This window comes from Clinocottus analis, unplaced genomic scaffold (genome assembly GCF_023055335.1).
Source record: "Clinocottus analis isolate CAN_PGR_092001 unplaced genomic scaffold, fCliAna1.0.p SCAF_28, whole genome shotgun sequence".
NCBI classification, from domain to species: domain Eukaryota; kingdom Metazoa; phylum Chordata; class Actinopteri; order Perciformes; family Cottidae; genus Clinocottus; species Clinocottus analis.
Window position 1 is genome coordinate 1,350,416 of NW_027176020.1, and position 14,132 is coordinate 1,364,547.

At 40.2% G+C, this 14,132-nt stretch overlaps 3 protein-coding genes across 3 annotated transcripts; 2 read left to right on the top strand and 1 right to left on the bottom strand.

The window, feature by feature from the left end:
* Positions 1–1,823: 1,823 nt before the first annotated feature.
* LOC137795352 (calumenin-A-like) lies at positions 1,824–4,716 on the top strand. Its single transcript, XM_068592756.1, has 7 exons — positions 1,824–1,892; positions 2,291–2,541; positions 3,076–3,269; positions 3,471–3,637; positions 3,731–3,791; positions 3,883–4,082; positions 4,301–4,716. The coding sequence occupies exons 2-7, from the start codon at positions 2,324–2,326 to the stop codon at positions 4,403–4,405; spliced, it is 945 nt and encodes a 314-aa protein (XP_068448857.1). The 5' UTR covers positions 1,824–1,892; positions 2,291–2,323; the 3' UTR covers positions 4,406–4,716.
* A 617-nt stretch (positions 4,717–5,333) lies between these two features.
* LOC137795334 (zinc finger protein 260-like) lies at positions 5,334–9,828 on the bottom strand. The gene is made up of 2 exons (XM_068592733.1): positions 9,524–9,828; positions 5,334–7,902 (listed from the first exon to the last, which is right to left on the bottom strand). The coding sequence occupies exons 1-2, from the start codon at positions 9,714–9,716 to the stop codon at positions 6,125–6,127; spliced, it is 1,971 nt and encodes a 656-aa protein (XP_068448834.1). The 5' UTR covers positions 9,717–9,828; the 3' UTR covers positions 5,334–6,124.
* A 433-nt stretch (positions 9,829–10,261) lies between these two features.
* LOC137795345 (zinc finger protein 550-like) lies at positions 10,262–13,800 on the top strand. The gene is made up of 2 exons (XM_068592748.1): positions 10,262–10,738; positions 11,377–13,800. Exons 1-2 carry the CDS (start codon positions 10,546–10,548, stop codon positions 12,576–12,578), a joined length of 1,395 nt encoding a protein of 464 aa, XP_068448849.1. The 5' UTR covers positions 10,262–10,545; the 3' UTR covers positions 12,579–13,800.
* Positions 13,801–14,132: the final 332 nt, after the last annotated feature.

Genomic DNA, 14,132 nt, shown 5'->3' on the forward strand with positions numbered 1-14,132 from the left:
ATAAAGTTTAAGAACATTTAACATAACATGTTTATGGCATCAATAACTGGAGATGGTTTATATTTATATATATATATATATATATATATATATATATATATATATATATATATATATATATATATATATATATATGTATATACAGTATTACAGCATCTCTTATTCACAGATCACAGATATATGTTTTATTTTCTTGAATCAGATTTTCACATAGTTATTGTGAACATGAATAGAACCAGTAGACAGTTACTTTTCAGAAATACCTTTATGCATTTAAGAACATTGTTTGTATTCATGTTTTCCTCATTAACATCTTACTCTGTTCAATAGTTCTGTACATAATTTATCTTGAATTAATTATTAATATAGAAAAATAGAGTCAATACTGTTGGTTACATTCACGATGATTTGTGTGATGAATATTTTCTCCAATTGTGCCTTTTTTCAAAGAATAAATGATTTAGTTTTTTGCAACTCAAAGGTGTATACAGTTGTTTTACTTTTTGACTATTGATGATTTTTCTTCTGAATTGTGATCTTTTATTCAAAACACTGTTTAGAAATGCAGCTTTACTTTAAAAAAAATAGACCTTGAATAATCTACAAGATCATTCAGCTCGCTTAAATGTGCTGGAAGCTCTGACCACACGATACATCTGAAGACACACACCAGAGCCGAAACAGAAGAGAAACCACGTAGTTGTTCTGTGTGTAGTAAAACATTTATACGTCTGGGACGCCTTAAACATCACATGACTCTCCACACAGGAGAGAAACCATGTGGTTGTTCCATAGTAAAACATTTTCACATAAGGAATACTTTAACACTCAAATGACTGTGCACACAAGGGAGAAACCATTTAGTTGTTCCGTGTGTAGGAAACCATTTTTACGAAAGGGAGACCTGAAACGTCACATGACTTTCCACACAGGAAAAAGCCTTCAGTTGTTCAGTTTGTGGTAACAATGAAGGCCTTTCTTGTGTATTTTGGGCTGTCAAAGGATTCCACTGTCGTTTTCCACAATAGTCTCAATAATTCACCCAGTTTACATGTTGTGTCGCGACACACTGCTTCACAACGCTGCGACCCAGTTTGAACAGTAGATGACGGCTCCGTCATGAAAGAGCAGGACAGTCTGTTTAATTAGCTTTTAAACATTTGCCTCATCCCAGCAGGAGGAAAACCAGTGAAGCGAATTTTAATGAAGTTGTTTTCATTGTTTAAACTATGAACTTGGACGCAGCTTAGAACGTTGTAATTACTTTCAATTACACCAAGATGCAAATACAACAAAACCTCGCCCTGGCCTCACCCTCACATATTCATCATTTAAAAAGGTTTTAAAAGGTTTATTGATAACAAGTCATCCACTCTCACAACATAATTGAGGATTATAATAACTTTCAGGGCGTGAAGAAGGATTCACAAACTGGTTCCATGTCTGTGGTTTCTGAATATAGAAAGTGGACCAACTGGTTTCAGGGCTGTAGTTCCTGAAGACAAAGGTGGAACAACTGATCACTGCTGTCTCCATTTGTCAAGAAGGAATCGTGAGGTTCACGTGGCATGACGCAGCGGACGCTGTCTGGCCTCGCGCTGCTATTGGTCCACGCGAGGAAAACCAGCCAATGAAGAGCGAGGACGAAAAAAAAGGTGCATGCGCGCTGAAGTGGACCAATAGCAAAGGGAGAGGTCTTCCCGGAGGAATCCCATTGGTTGCGGCAGGACAGAGGGGGCGGGGCCGAGGCGTGTAATGGTCGCGAGGAGAGAAGACAGACGGAAACCAGCGCGCGAGAGTTCCAGTGCGCGAGCTCACGCAGGTGAAGAGAGGAGAGTTGAGATCAGCGGTTCTGTTTCTGTGATTCCTTGTGACGTCATTGATTGCTTCAGGTACGATTACAATACAACTAGATTTTGAATTGTTTGCATGTGATATATTTGCTTCAAATGCAATGCACGTGATGCTAATGAGAGCATCACAGATGACATATAATCACAGAAATGTTCATCACAAAATCTACGCTCACGCTGGAAGTACTCGGATCTGTTATTTCAGTAGAAGTACTAATACTGTGAAAAGTACTGTCAACTGTCAGATGAACTGAAGTTGAAGAAAAGTAGCATGTTTTTAATTTAAAGTATTAATTCAACTCGTGAAAAATGGCTTTCATCAGTGTTTGTATTTTTACGTCATTATTATTATTAGTAACTGTGTGTGTGTGTGTGTGTGTGTGTGTGTGTGTGTGTGTGTGTGTGTGTGTGTGTGTGTGTGTTCTGTGAGGTCATAGGTTCTGCTCTCATTCCTCTGTCAGGTGCTCACCATGACCCGGCGGCTGCTCGTGTGCCTGGCGCTCTGCGTGGCGTCCGGCGGCAGCAAAGCACTAGAGAAGAAGAGCCGCGTCCACGAGGACGAGCCGCTCAGCCGGATGGAACACGACGACCACAAGAACCACGACTACGACCACGAGGCCTTCCTGGGCCCGGACCAGGCCAAGGCCTTCGACCAGCTGGCACCCGAGGAGAGCCGGCGCAGGCTCGGGTGTGTGTGTGTGTGGTTAAGACCCTAGTGTGTGTGTGTGTGTGTGTGTAGGTGTGTGTGTGTGTGTGATCCAGACTCTAGTTTGTACTGTGTGTGTATCGGTGTTGGTGTGTGTTTGCATGTATTTGTATGTGTGTTTGCATGTGTCTGTGTGTGTGTGTGTGTCTGTGTGTGTGTGTGTTCCCGTTAACGTGTCTCATTCATGTTCATGAGCAGCCAAACTGGAAACACACAGTTTTTACTTCCTGGTTCTGGGTGGAAACCGGTTTGGCTGCTGCTCTTTAGTTCACACACGTCTCAAAGTGAATCACACGTCACTTTGTCAGTTTGCTCCATTCAGAGAAGGAAGTCTGACGCAACACGTGTGAAGAAACGCAAAGAAGGAGCATGTACATGCATGTTCAAACATGTTGCATACTAAATATATACTAGTAAATATATACTGCTACATATAAAGTACTTGTCATGTCACACGTGACAGATTAATACGCGATGCAGCGAGATCGCTGCTGACGTGATTGTTTGTGTCTGCAGCATCATCGTGGACAAGATGGACAGCAACGCAGACGGGTTTGTCTCTGAAGAGGAGCTGAAGGACTGGATGAAAAGAGCTCAGTCCAAATACATGTACGAGATCATGGAGCACCAGTGGAAAGACTTCGACGTGAACCACGACGACGTGATCAGCTGGGAGGAGTACAAGAACGTCACGTACGGGAGTTACCTGGGTGAGCGGTGTGACCACTAATATCATATAACGAGTCTAATAACATATATAAAGAGTCTAATATCATATAGTCTAATATTATATATAGAGTCTAATATCATATATAAAGAGTCGAAATCCATGTCCTCCAACAATGATTATCTGATTGGTCTCTGATTGGTCTGATTGGTCTGATTGGTCTCTGATTGGTCCCCTCTTACAGAAGGCACTCAGACGGACTCTGTGTATAACCACAGTCACATGATGTTGAGGGACGAGAAACGTTTCAAAGTCGCCGACACAAACGGCGACTTGACCGCAGACAAACACGAGTTTGTTGCTTTTCTTCACCCTGAGGAGCACGAACACATGAAGGACCTCACCGTGCAGGTGAGAGCGACGTCACCGACACGACGTCACCGACACGACGTCACCGTCACGACGTCACCGACATGAGATGACTCACCTGGTTCTCTGTCACAGGAAACAATGGAGGACCTCGACAAGAACAGAGACGGTTTCATCGACATGGAGGAGTACATCGGTGAGATGACGGTTTAGTACAGCCAGATAGAGTTAATATAAGACAGTCAGAGACGAGGTGTATATTATCTGAACCTTCATCACGTCTGCAGGTGACATGCACTCTTTAAAGGAAGGAGAAGAAGAACCGCAGTGGGTGAAGGAAGAACGGAAGCAGTTCTCTGAGGTCAGAGACAAAAACAAAGACGGAAAGATGGACAGAGAAGAAACTCGGGAGTGGATCCTCCCGTCAGATTCCGACCAAACTGTCACTGAAGCCAAGCACCTTCTGCAGGAGACCGACGCCAACCAGGTGAGACGCCTGCTTCCTGTTTACCTGTTCGACTCTTTAATCTGCTTCCTGTTCGACTCTTTAATCTGCTTCCTATTTACCTGTTCAACTCTTTAATCACTGCTTTCTATTTATTAATCTACTTCCTGCTTCCTGTTTATTAGTCTAACTATTAAATCTGCTTCCTGTTTATTAGTTTAAATCTTTAATCAGTGATATGTTTTGTGTCTTTTTTCCAGGATCAGAAACTCACCAAAGTGGAAATCCTCAACAAGTACGACGTGTTTGTCGGCAGTCAGGTGACGGACTTCGGGGAAGCTTTGCTGGAACACGACGAGTTCTAGAAACGTGCAGATTCTGACACAGAAAACACGATTTTACTCGTGTTTCTAAAGAATATACATTTTGTAAACCGAGAAAACCTCTTGTAATTACTTTAAATTTGGAGACATCTGTTACGTTCACACGAATCTTTGAGGCGTCAGTCGAATCTTTTGATAACATTTTGATTCATAAGACTTTACTTTCCATCCATTTTCGTTTGGTTTCTGCTCCTCACAGGTTTCTGTTGAGAGGTCTCAGTGTTTGTGCTGCTGTGATGAGTTCACTGACCTCTCCTCAGTCTTTATCTGTACATTTTCTGCTTTCATATTGCTTTGATTTCTGGTTTCAAGAGATTTCTGATCTTGGAGCGAAAATGTGTTGAGATAATAAATAAATAAATAAATAAATAAATATATATATATATATATATTTTATATATATATATATATATATTTTATATATATATTATATATTTTATATATATATTATATATTTTATATATATATTATATATATAATATATTTTATATATATATTATATATTTTATATATATATATATATATTTTATATATATATATATATATATTTTATATATATATATATATATATTTTATATATATATATATTTATATATAAAAATATAAGTTTTTGTCTTTTTGTTATGTCACTGTTAAAGTAATATCAGTAGTTCATTTTGGATTTCTACACAAGGTATTCTGTTTACCAATAAACATTGAAAGTTACAGGTACATGTTGTTTGCTGTGTGTTTTGAGTGGATTAACCCTTTAAGACTACACAGTTTAAACAGTTATTCAGTGCAGTTATGAGAGCTGAAGTATTCCACACAGTCCACATTCTTTTAAGAAAATCTTTTGCCTTCAGAAAGATCTCTCCAGTACAGAAGAAGCTGGACAGGTTGTTATATTTACATGTCGTTGGTCGAAATCTTTACTCCACAGATATTTTCAGCATGTTTACAAAACTCAAACAGGCTGGAAATAATATCAGTGAAGAATTTCATGAATGAAAGCAATTCATCCACATTTCACATCCAAATGATAAATGTAACTAACAACCATGAAAACATAAATGATGAACACAGATGTAGTTTCTAAAGAAAGAAAAACAGGCTGCTGCAGCTTAGCTACAAACACTGGGGCAAATATGGAAGAACAACAATGAACTGAAGTCATTTTGGTGAAAACATTGAATGACCTTTTTTAACTGTTTGAGAGCCACGATGAACACAATTAGATCAGATTAATGTTTTATTATAACTGTTACAATTATAGTAAATCAAAAAGAAAATTCGGTCAACAAAAGGTGAAATATGTACGTCCTAAAACAAAGGACAGAATCCCTAAATCTCAAAGAGATGAGCTCACTAGAGGATGAGGTTGAAGAAGAATGGAGATAATTAAACATTGTTTTGTCCATTAAGTCATTCTTTAGTTATGGAACAAAACTGCAGTTTCTAGTGAAACTAAATCCAGGAAGTAATGAGTTTAAACTGGAGAGAAAACGTTGTAGAAGAGAAAGAATGTTAAATATGTAACTCAGTTTCATCAACTATGATAATTTAGCTCAAACCATAGAGCTGCATAGAGGACATGGAATACTTAAACTTAAAACAATTATAATGAATATATACATGAAGATACATAACACATGAAACAATATCATAGAAACAAACACCAACAGAGTTTGCTTTAATAAAAATGTTTTACCACAAACTGAACTAAATGCTTTTTTCTGTGTGGAGAGTCATGTGACGTTTCAGGTTTACCTTTTGGGAAAATGTTTGACTACATGTGGAACAACTAAATGGTTTCACTCCTGTGTGGATGCTTATGTGAGTGTTCAGGTGTCCCTTATGCGAAAATGTTTTATTACACACGGAACAACTAAATGGTTTCACTCCTGTGTGGATAGTCATGTGAGTGTTCAGGCTTTCCTTGCGTGAAAATGTTTTACTACACACAGAACAACTAAATGGTTTCACTTCTGAGTGGACCGTCATGTGACGTTTCATGTCTCCCTTTTGTGAAAATGTTTTACTACACAAGGAACAACTAAAGGGTTTCACTCCTGTGTGGATATTCATGTGACCTTTCAGCTTTCCCTTTTGTGGAAATGTTTTAGTACAGATAGAACAACTAAATGGTTTCACTCCTGTGTGGCTAATCATGTGACGTTGCAGGTCTCCCTTATGTGGAAATGGTTTACTACACACTGAACAACTAAATGGTTTCAATCCGGTGTGAATAGTCTTGTGACGTTTCATGTCTCCCTTTTGTGAAAATGTTTTACTACACACTGAACAACTGAATGCTTTCTCTCCTGTGTGAACAGTCATATGTTTGATAATGTCTCCCTTTTGTGAAAATGTTTTACTACACACGGAACAACTAAATGCTTTCACTCCTGTGTGGACAGTCATGTGACGTTTCAGGTGTCCCATGTGTGAAAATGTTTTACTACACACAGAACAACTAAATGATTTAACTCCTCTTTTGGATCTAGTGTGTCTATTCAGTCGTACCTTGTGGTCAGAGCTTCCAGCACATTCAGGCGAGCTGACTGATGTATTTCCAGTACTACAGTTCACATCACTTACAGGTACTTCATTGTTTTGCAGAGGGTTAAAATCTGACTGAGGTTCCTGAGTCTCGTTCCAATCTCTACTGTCATCAGTCTCAGGTTCAGACGTGTCTTCAGCCTCATCACTATCTGGTCCTGGATGTCTTTCTGGATCTAACTTCCTGTCTGGCTCTGATCCTCCACAATCCGCTCCATCAGCTTCTGTTTCCATCTGTTCAGTTTGTCTTTGATGAAGCTGTGAGGACTGAGCTCCTTCATCCTCATCTTTACTCTTCACATGAGGGAATGAGAACTTGATACCAGCCTCCTCTAGTCCTTGAAGCTGCTCTCCCTCCTGACTGGTCCAGAGTTCCTCCTGTTCCTCTTTAATGTGTGGGTCCTCTTGGTCCACTTTAATGTGTGGGTCCTCTTGGTCCACTTTAATGTGTGGGGGCTCTGGGTCCTCTTTAATGTGTGGGGGCTCTGGGTCCTCTTTAATGTGTGGGGGCTCTGGGTCCTCTTTAATGTGTGGGGGCTCTGGGTCCTCTTTAATGTGTGGGGGATCTGGGTCCTCTTTAATGTGTGGGGGATCTGGGTCCTCTTTAATGTGTGGGGGATCTGGGTCCTCTTTAATGTGTGGGGGATCTGGGTCCTCTTTAATGTGTGGGGGATCTGGGTCCTCTTTAATGTGTGGGGGATCTGGGTCCTCTTTAATGTGTGGGGGCTCTGGGTCCTCTTTAATGTGTGGGGGCTCTGGGTCCTCTTTAATGTGTGGGGGCTCTGGGTCCTCCTGTTCCTCTTGAATGTGTGGGGGCTCTAGGTCTTCCTGTTCCTCTTTAATGGGTGGGGGCTCTGGGTCCTCCTGGTCCAGACTGGAGCACCAGTCTTGCTGCTCAGGGGGAACCTCTTCTTTAACCACCAACTGCTGCTGGACGTCTGCAGGACAGAATGAAGTATATGAAGCACTCAGACTAAACAATAACCAATAATTATAATGAGATGGAGTTTGTATTGTCATAAAACGAATAAGAAATTCACCAAATTGATGATGCCAGCTAATGAGTTCCATTTTCAATCCTTAACATTTTTATTGCAAGCTGATTGGAGCTGATGCTGGTCACACAAAATGTAAGAATAACAATTGACCCTGTGTTTACTTTTTTTGTTGAAACGGACCAAAATGAAATGGCTGCAATGAAAGCTCAGCTTTGGGAGTGGAAGAGATAAAGAACATGAAAGAAATGGACATATTGGAGCATCATTTGTTGTAGGGCTGCAACACTTAATCGATACAATTTGATTATTAAAAGAGTTGCCAATTAATTTAATTATTGATTTGTTGTGTCGGACGATTACGTCAGTCAATCAGTGGCGTAGATGTTTGAGCGATGAAAGCACACGGCCACCGGTACCGAAGACCATAACCGGGAATGAGAGGGGTTTTTTGGCAAAAGGTGCGCTGGTAAAGACGGAGAGGATCTTCCGTGAGTGCAGCCTCATGTGTTTCAGGGAGACATGGCTGCATGCGGATTTTCTGGATCACAGCCCGTCTGTGCCCGGCTTCAGGACTGTTGGGGCGGACAGAGACCTTATGCTGAGCGGTAAAGAGAGAGGTGGCGGACTGCAGTGTATGTGGAGGAGAGGTGGTGCAATCCCAACCGTGTGTGTGTGTGTGTGTGTGTGTGTGTGTGTGTGTGTGTGTGTGTAGGAGCGTTTCTGTAGCCCGAACATTGACGTGGGGATGCGCCAGTATTATTTGCCAAGGGAGTTTACGTCCGCCATTGTTGATGCCTTTTACTTGCGATAAGCCGACGCTGAGCAAACAGTGAACAGCATCCACTCCACTGTGAATGGACTGCTGAGTCAACAGCCTGGGGCTTTTCAAACATATGTCAACTGCTCGACAAGGAGCCGGATGTGTTTGTGCCTTGGGAGATGCTACAAACTGTACCTGGCTACAAGTATCTTTGAGTATTTTTTTATTCTAAATTATCATTCAAATCTCACATGAAAAATGGCTGTATTCGAGTCAGATTTAATCCATCAAACTTTAGCTTCACACAAAACTGCATGTCAACAGAGGCAGCTGAGATATATATGCCTCCTATGGTTGTTTTCATATCACTTCCCGTTTAACAAACTGGTCACAGGCTAGCACCACTACTCTGAAACCACTACAGTCAATGTATATTTGTACACTCAAAATTCTTGATTAAAAAAAAGTCTGTTTGTTTTCATCATTGCCCTATATCAGGGGTCAGCAACCTTTCCTACCAAAAGAGCCTTTTAGGCCTGATTTCCATGAAAAAGAATTGTCTGGAGCCACAAAATCTATATCATAGCACAGCTTTAAAAGTTTATATCGTCATATTATATATGTTATTAATGTTTCCTCTTTTTTTAAATGGAAGTTAAACTTAAGCCAGTTTAAAAAAAAGTGAGAAAACACTCACAATTTAGTCGATGATGTTAATAATTGTTTAAGAAATATTGTGCATGATCTGCTGATCTGAGGTCAGTTCCACCAGAGAGAGAAGAAGAAGTAAAGAGAACCAACCTGCTCTGTGTAACCGAAGCTGAGGGTTGAAAACAGCGTCCAGTAGTCTCCGTTGTCGCTCGTTCTCGTCTCTAGAAGCAGAAAGTTCTTTCTCGTACTCTGCTATCGTTCTTTCAAACAGCCCAAATATCTCTTCAGCAGCCGCAGTTAGTCGCTGCTCCACCAACGCTCTCAGCATTTGGACTTTACACATGTTCACACGACGACAGACACTTGTTCTCCACACAAACTCCGTCACGAAGCCCGTTTGCTCTCCGTCAAACAGTCCCGACGACTAGCTGTGTTGCTAACATGCTAAGCGGACGCCATTTTGTTCCACGCGAGTGATGACCATTACTTCCGATACATCACTTCCGGTACATTTGAGTTTCTGGCCTTCAGAGTAAAAGCCGCACAAGGTTTCCTGGTGAAAAAACTACTTCATATGAACGTACAGTCTGGATTATGGCCTCCACTTGATCTCCAGAGAGGATAACGGAAATATTGATTTCATGTTTTCCATGTTCCATCTTTAATCCTGAATGTTTCTGAGTACATTCAGCCCGCTGAACACGTGCTGTCCTATTTGTTTACTTTTTTGTACGTCTTCATGCTTCCACTGGTTGATCCGTGTTTAACGGAACAGTGCAATGCATTGTGGGTAGTCTTTTCACCAGGAAACTTTATGGGGCTTTTACTCTGAAGGCCAAAAACTCAAATGTACCGGAAGTTATGGTCATTACTCTGGCTCGCGTGAAACAAGATGGCGTCCGCTCGAAACGGAGAGTCCCTTTTTTGTCTGTGTAGAGAAATAGTGTGAGAACCAACAGGAGAACTCATCTTGGTCTCTGTGTGTCCGGAGGAACCTTCTGAATGGACTTTTCTCTCGATGTTTCTCCTCGGACTCATCTCCCGGTAACAACGCTGTTGAAGTTAGCTTAGCGTGTTAGCAACACAGCTAGTCGTCGGGACTGTTTGACGGAGAGCAAACGGGCTTCGTGACGGAGTTTGTGTGGAGAACAAGTGTCTGTCGTCGTGTGAACATGTGTAAAGTCCAAATGCTGAGAGCGTTGGTGGAGCAGCGACTAACTGCGGCTGCTGAAGAGATATTTGGGCTGTTTGAAAGAACGATAGCAGAGTACGAGAAAGAACTTTCTGCTTCTAGAGACGAGAACGAGCGACAACGGAGACTACTGGACGCTGTTTTCAACCCTCAGCTTCGGTTACACAGAGCAGGTTGGTTCTCTTTACTTCTTCTTCTCTCTCTGGTGGAACTGACCTCAGATCAGCAGATCATGCACAATATTTTTTTAAACAAGTATCAACATCATAGACTAAATTGTGAGTGTCTTCTCACTTTAAAACTCGAGGACTGGTTCAAGTTTAAGTTCTATTTAAATATGAGGAAGCATTAAGAACATCCCTCATGTCTTCACACAATCTCTTAAACTGCAGAAGGTCAATCAAACTTTGAAAACAGTAGTCAGTCAATAAAGCACCAGGCTGTTGACTCAGCAGTCCATTTACAATGGAGTGTATGGTGTCCACTGCTTCCTGAGCGTCAGCTGATGAACTCCCTCTGCAAATAATATAGACGCATCCCCGTAGCCATTTCGTTTTGGTCCATATCAGCAAAGAAAGTAAACACAGGGTCAATTGTTATTCTTACCTTTTATGTGACCAGCATCAGCTCGGATCAGCTTGCAATGAAAATATAAAAGGTTTAAAAATAGAACTCACCTGCTGGCATCATCAATTTGGGGAATTTCTTATTCGTTATATGGTAATACAAACTACATCTTATTATAATTATTGATTAAAATTTAGTTTGAGTGCTGTTCAGTAATGTGTCTGTACTTCCTTTTGTCCTGCAGACGAAGAAGAGGTTCCCCTTGAGCAGCAGGACTGGTGCTCCAGTGTGGACCAGGAGGATCCAGAACCCCCACACATTAAAAAGGACCAGGATCACTTACAGCCCCCACACTTTAAAGAGGAACAGCAGGACCCAGAGACCCCTCACATTATTATAGAGGGCCACGAGGACCCAGAGCCCCCACACATTAAGGAGGAACAGGAGGACCTAGAGCCCCCACACATTAAAGAGGAACAGGAGGAACTCTGGACCAGTCAGGAGGGAGAGCAGCTTCAAGGGCTGGAGGAGGCTGGTATCAACTTATCATTCCCTCCTGTGAAGAGTGAAGATGGTGAAGAAGAAGCTCAGTCCTCACAGCTTCATCAAAGACAAACGGAAAAGATGGAAATAGAAGCTGATGGAACGGATTGTGGAGGATCAGAGCCAGACAGGAAGTTAGATCCAGAAAGACATCTAGGACCAGATAGTGATGAGGATGAAGACATGTCTGAACCTGAGACTGATGACAGTAGAGATTGGATGGAGACTCAGAAACCTCAGTCAGATTTTAACCCTCTGCAAAACAATGAAGTACCTGTAAGTGATGTGAACTGTAGTACTGGAAATACATCAGTCAGCTTACATGAATGTGCTGGAAGCTCTGACCACAAGGTACGTCTGAAGAGACACACTAGAGACAAAACAGGAGTGAAACCATTTAGTTGTTCCTGGTGTAGTAAAACATTTCCACAAAAGGGAGACCTGAAACGTCACATGACTGTCCACACAGGAGTGAAACCATTTAGTTGTTCTGTGTGTAGTAAAACATTTTCACGGAATGAAAGCCTGAACTATCACATGACTATCCACACAGGAGTGAAACCATTGAGTTGTTCAATGTGTAGTAAAACATTTTCACGCAAGGAAAGCCTAAACTATCACATGGCTATCCACACAGGAGTGAAACCATTTAGTTGTTCCGTGTGTAGTAAAACATTTTTACATAAGGGACACCTGAACACTCACATGACTATCCACACAGGAGTGAAACCATTTAGTTGTTCTGAGTGTAGTAAAACATTTTCACATAGGGGAAACCTGAACACTCACATGACTATCCACACAGGAGTTAAACTATTTAGTTGTTCAATGTGTAGTAAAACATTTTCCCGAAAGGTAAACCTGAACACTCACATGACTGTCCATGCAGGAAAAAGCATTTAGTTATTGACTTATATTATTTCCACCCTGTTAGTTTTTTTGTGATAATGAAATTAAATCAACAAATATTAAGCATACCGTTGTTGTTACTTTTAGGTTATCAATTGTCAAAATTAAATAACCTACAAGTTGGGTTAAATTTTAATTCCCCTTAATTCTAAAAGACATGTGGGAGAATTACAGAAGACTTTTTTTCAAACTAATACTTTTTTTGTAAATCCTATTTAAAATACATTTTAAAACTAAAGTATTTTTTCTTTCTCTCCAATATGGTATTGAAACACTTTTAATCGAGATGTAAAATATATCCTGAGCTTGACCAATCCATTATTCTGATGGTTTAACAAGCCAACTTTTAGATTAAATATAAAAGTCATGTAAAATAAAACAAATGTTGATAGAAGTAAACCTGGCTGAGGTTAAAATGACTGAGAAGAAGATAAAGAGCAGGAAGTCCAACAATGACAACTGCTGACTCGTGTCCTGGATGAACTCTTTATTAAAAACACATCAACGTGGGATTACAGCAGTGGTTCAGCAGCAACTTTTTCTGTAACGCCACAAACTGGAGGAAGAAAAATCTTCATGTCCCAAAAAAATTGTAACAAAATGGTCTATACTGAATTTAAATAACTTTTAGTGACTTCTCTATTTGTGCTTTTTCAAATAGTTAAGAAAATGTAAATCCCTTTTAAGTCAACCAGATCGCTCTATAAGACAAAAACAAATAACATGTGCAATCACTTTGTTCGAACAATGCAAATACAGTTCTGTCTGGGCAAAAAATAACTCATATTTAGCCAAACAAATTGCTAATATAAATAACTAATATTTAGCAAAACAAATTGCCTATTACATGAACGTGACGCTTTTATCCAAAGCGACTTACACTTTCTCTCTATACAACAGAGACACTTTAATTTTCTTTCATTGGTGCCAAAATTAACAATTGACTCTTTCCAGGAAATACATTATGAGGAAACTATGACCCGAAACTCTAATGGTGCATTGTATAGAAAATAAACTTATGATTCTAAGGAAATGGGGAAGAGCTGCTGTTTCATGAAGAGTTACTGACTGCTGACCGCTGGTGGTGAAAACAGGTCAGTGCACTAGAGTGTAAAATAAAATAAAAAAGTTTTTAAGGCCAGAGTTTAGTAGTTGATGCTTCTCCATCAGCAGTACAGTCTGGATTATGGCCTCCACTTCCTCCCTAGAGAGGATAACGGAGATATTAAAAATGTTGAATAGTTTTTAACCTGTGATAAACTGAATTGTTATCACACTTTAACATATATCAATAAAAATAAATCAGAATTAAATCTAAATAATCTATTGTCTTGTTTTTGTCAGCCTCAATAACTAAATAAAATGTTTGATGAATACATAATTATCCTCTGATTTTATGTGTTTTCATGTTCCATCTTTAATCCTGAATGTTTCTGAGTACATTCAGCAGGCTGAACGCGTGCTGTCCTATTTGTTTACCTTATTGTACGTCTCCATGCTTCCACTGGTTGATCCGTGTTTAACGGAACAGTGCAATGCATTGTGGGT

Excerpts from the sequence above, each read along its gene's own strand:
- LOC137795345 (XM_068592748.1), top strand. The coding sequence starts at position 10,546 with ATGTGTAAAGTCCAAATGCTGAGAGCGTTGGTGGAGCAGCGACTAACT. Across the intron at positions 10,739-11,376 it reads GCTTCGGTTACACAGAGCAG|ACGAAGAAGAGGTTCCCCTT; the intron begins GTTGGTTCTCTT and ends TTTGTCCTGCAG.
- LOC137795352 (XM_068592756.1), top strand. The coding sequence starts at position 2,324 with ATGACCCGGCGGCTGCTCGTGTGCCTGGCGCTCTGCGTGGCGTCCGGC. Across the intron at positions 2,542-3,075 it reads GAGAGCCGGCGCAGGCTCGG|CATCATCGTGGACAAGATGG; the intron begins GTGTGTGTGTGT and ends TTGTGTCTGCAG. Across the intron at positions 3,270-3,470 it reads CACGTACGGGAGTTACCTGG|AAGGCACTCAGACGGACTCT; the intron begins GTGAGCGGTGTG and ends CCCCTCTTACAG.
- LOC137795334 (XM_068592733.1), bottom strand. The coding sequence starts at position 9,716 with ATGTGTAAAGTCCAAATGCTGAGAGCGTTGGTGGAGCAGCGACTAACT. Across the intron at positions 7,903-9,523 it reads GCTTCGGTTACACAGAGCAG|ACGTCCAGCAGCAGTTGGTG; the intron begins GTTGGTTCTCTT and ends TCTGTCCTGCAG.